This window comes from Galeopterus variegatus, unplaced genomic scaffold (genome assembly GCF_000696425.1).
Source record: "Galeopterus variegatus unplaced genomic scaffold, G_variegatus-3.0.2 Scaffold5749, whole genome shotgun sequence".
Lineage (NCBI taxonomy): Eukaryota > Metazoa > Chordata > Mammalia > Dermoptera > Cynocephalidae > Galeopterus > Galeopterus variegatus.
The window spans coordinates 134,303-136,558 of record NW_007731860.1 but is presented as its reverse complement, the minus strand read 5'-3'; the positions used below and the strand labels follow the sequence as shown (position 1 = coordinate 136,558).

Genomic DNA, 2,256 nt, shown 5'->3' with positions numbered 1-2,256 from the left:
CTTTTCTCTACAGACTGTGCCCAATGGCATGAACTGGCAGTCTTTGCAACAAAGCCCAAAAGCACAAGCAGCCCCAGGTTTCAGAGTGCAGTTTCCCGAACAACAGGGATCTCCTGTACACAATTTTAAGGATCCACAGTCACACTGCTCTCCTTCATCAACCACACTGTTTCCACACTGCTTCAGTGTGAAGATGTTCTCTGGACGTGGTGCACTGTGCATACAGGTCCTTCTTCCAGTAGTTTGCCAAAAATGAAAATAACTGCAGTTGCTGAATTTATCTGTATTCGCTTTTGATGGATACATTATGCACTTCTTCTTGGCACATTTACATGTTTTATCATCATGGGGCATACCCAAGTTATGACCAAGCTCATGTGACACAGTTAATGCAAAACTATATGTGTCAGAACCCATGAAACTATTAACTGCACAGTTTGAATTAGGAAGACACACTGTTCCAATATAAGCTAAGCCAAGAAATTTACCGAAGCTTCGCCGTATAAAAAGATGAACAACATCGTGTTGAATGCGGGAATTAAGGTTTGATTTCTTCCACGTGCAAAATTCTGTGAGGAGTTCAAATATATCATGTGAGTCCACGAGGTTTTTTTCACTCCAGATCTCAATTCCAGGTAAAGACACCTCAACATCCATTAGAGTGTAAAGGAAATTTAGTGCATGGACAACCTGAATTGCATCCTTCTGCACGAATGAGATGTTACTTTGCCTATAAAGGAACCGTAGGTTGTCCGTCACCACGAACAGTTCAACAAACCGTTTGTGGGTCCACCAGCCCTCATAACTGCTTTGCATCTCAGCGGAATTATCACTGTCTTGAAGCCTCAATTGTCGTGCTATTTCTTCTTCTGTTAATCCACATGTCATGGCTGGATATTTTGTCTCCTCACTGTCAATCTTATATATCAGATGCTCCAATGTGGCAGAAAGCTCTTTGGGCTGTATTTCATAAATAATGTCATTTATCTGTAGTAATCCTTGAAAGCCCCCAGAACAGGTGTTAAGAGCAACCTTGGATTCTGGGTCCCCTTCCACAAATCCGTGATAGTAGCAGTGACTCTGGACAAAAGGCTGGTCCTCAATGAGAGCACCCTGCTCTGTGTAGGTGAACACAGAGAAATATCTGGATACCAAATTCTTCTTGACCTTCATGTGGATAATGTGTCTCTGGCCCCCAAAGTGCAGGCCATAGGACATCCATCCTGGGGCCTTCATTTCTCTCCCAATGCCAGTTATCCTAAAGGGTATCACCACTTCAGGGGGGCTATGGGATTGGGAGTGTCCAATCTGCAGCCATCCAAATAGGAACAGAATCACCCCCAGCCAGAGCAGAAGTAGACTTATCCTCACATCTGCCAGGGCCTCACCCATAGCCATTGAGAATGAAGGACAGGAGGGCCGAGGGCACTGCTTGTCTGTCACCTCCCTTTGATTTGGGTGTCTGCAGCACTGACCTTTAATGGTCTGTCTCTGACAGAGTCAATCCATCAGAGCAGTAGAACTAAAACTGAAAGAAAAAATAGAAAGAAAGGTAGAGACAGGTGGCTTTATGAGAAGGCCAGAATGGAGGACAAGGAGCAGGGCATGGGTTAACATGGATTAGTGTGGGACTCAAGACATGACTAAATAAACTGCATCGGATTTGCTCTGAAATGCTGGTGAGTCACAGTTACATTGTGGGTATACAAAAGAATGACAACCGGCCACAGGTTGATAATTACTGAACATACATGAAGGGCACATGGATTCATTATACTGTTCTCTAATATATGTCTGTTTGTGAACATGTCCACAAGAAATTTTTTAAGAGAAAGGGTCTTAATGGAAAGGTGAATATATATCTTGTTTTGATGTGGGAATCTTGATTTATACATATTGACTTGGAATAAATATCTATAGTTCTTCATTTCAATTTCAAATGAATAATTATTTAATTACCTTGCTAGAAGACATATTAAATAATACTCATATATTACTTTTTCATGGTCCTTTATACAGGGTGTCATCAGAATGGTCATGGAAATATTGGTATTATCCTTTTATTACATTTTTTTACAAACTTCGGAAGTACCCTTGTATATATTTCTGGGCAACAAATCATTACTTGTCCTGTCTTCATCTAAACCTGTCAAACTGCAGTGTCAAAGCATTGGCTGACCTACAAACTTATCACTATCTAGTAGAAGGGATACATTCATTTCGTAAAACAGTAAACTATAGTGGAATTGGAGGGGG

General features: G+C 41.3%; 1 protein-coding gene across 1 annotated transcript in view; it reads right to left on the bottom strand.

The window, feature by feature from the left end:
* LOC103605339 (disintegrin and metalloproteinase domain-containing protein 25-like) overlaps positions 1–1,392 on the bottom strand; it is a 2,802-nt gene extending 1,410 nt beyond the window's left edge. The window contains exon 1 of the mRNA XM_008589908.1: positions 39–1,392. Coding sequence (XP_008588130.1) covers positions 39–1,392 — 1,354 coding nt within the window. The remainder of the gene's footprint in view (positions 1–38) is intronic.
* Between the last annotated feature and the right edge of the window lie 864 nt (positions 1,393–2,256).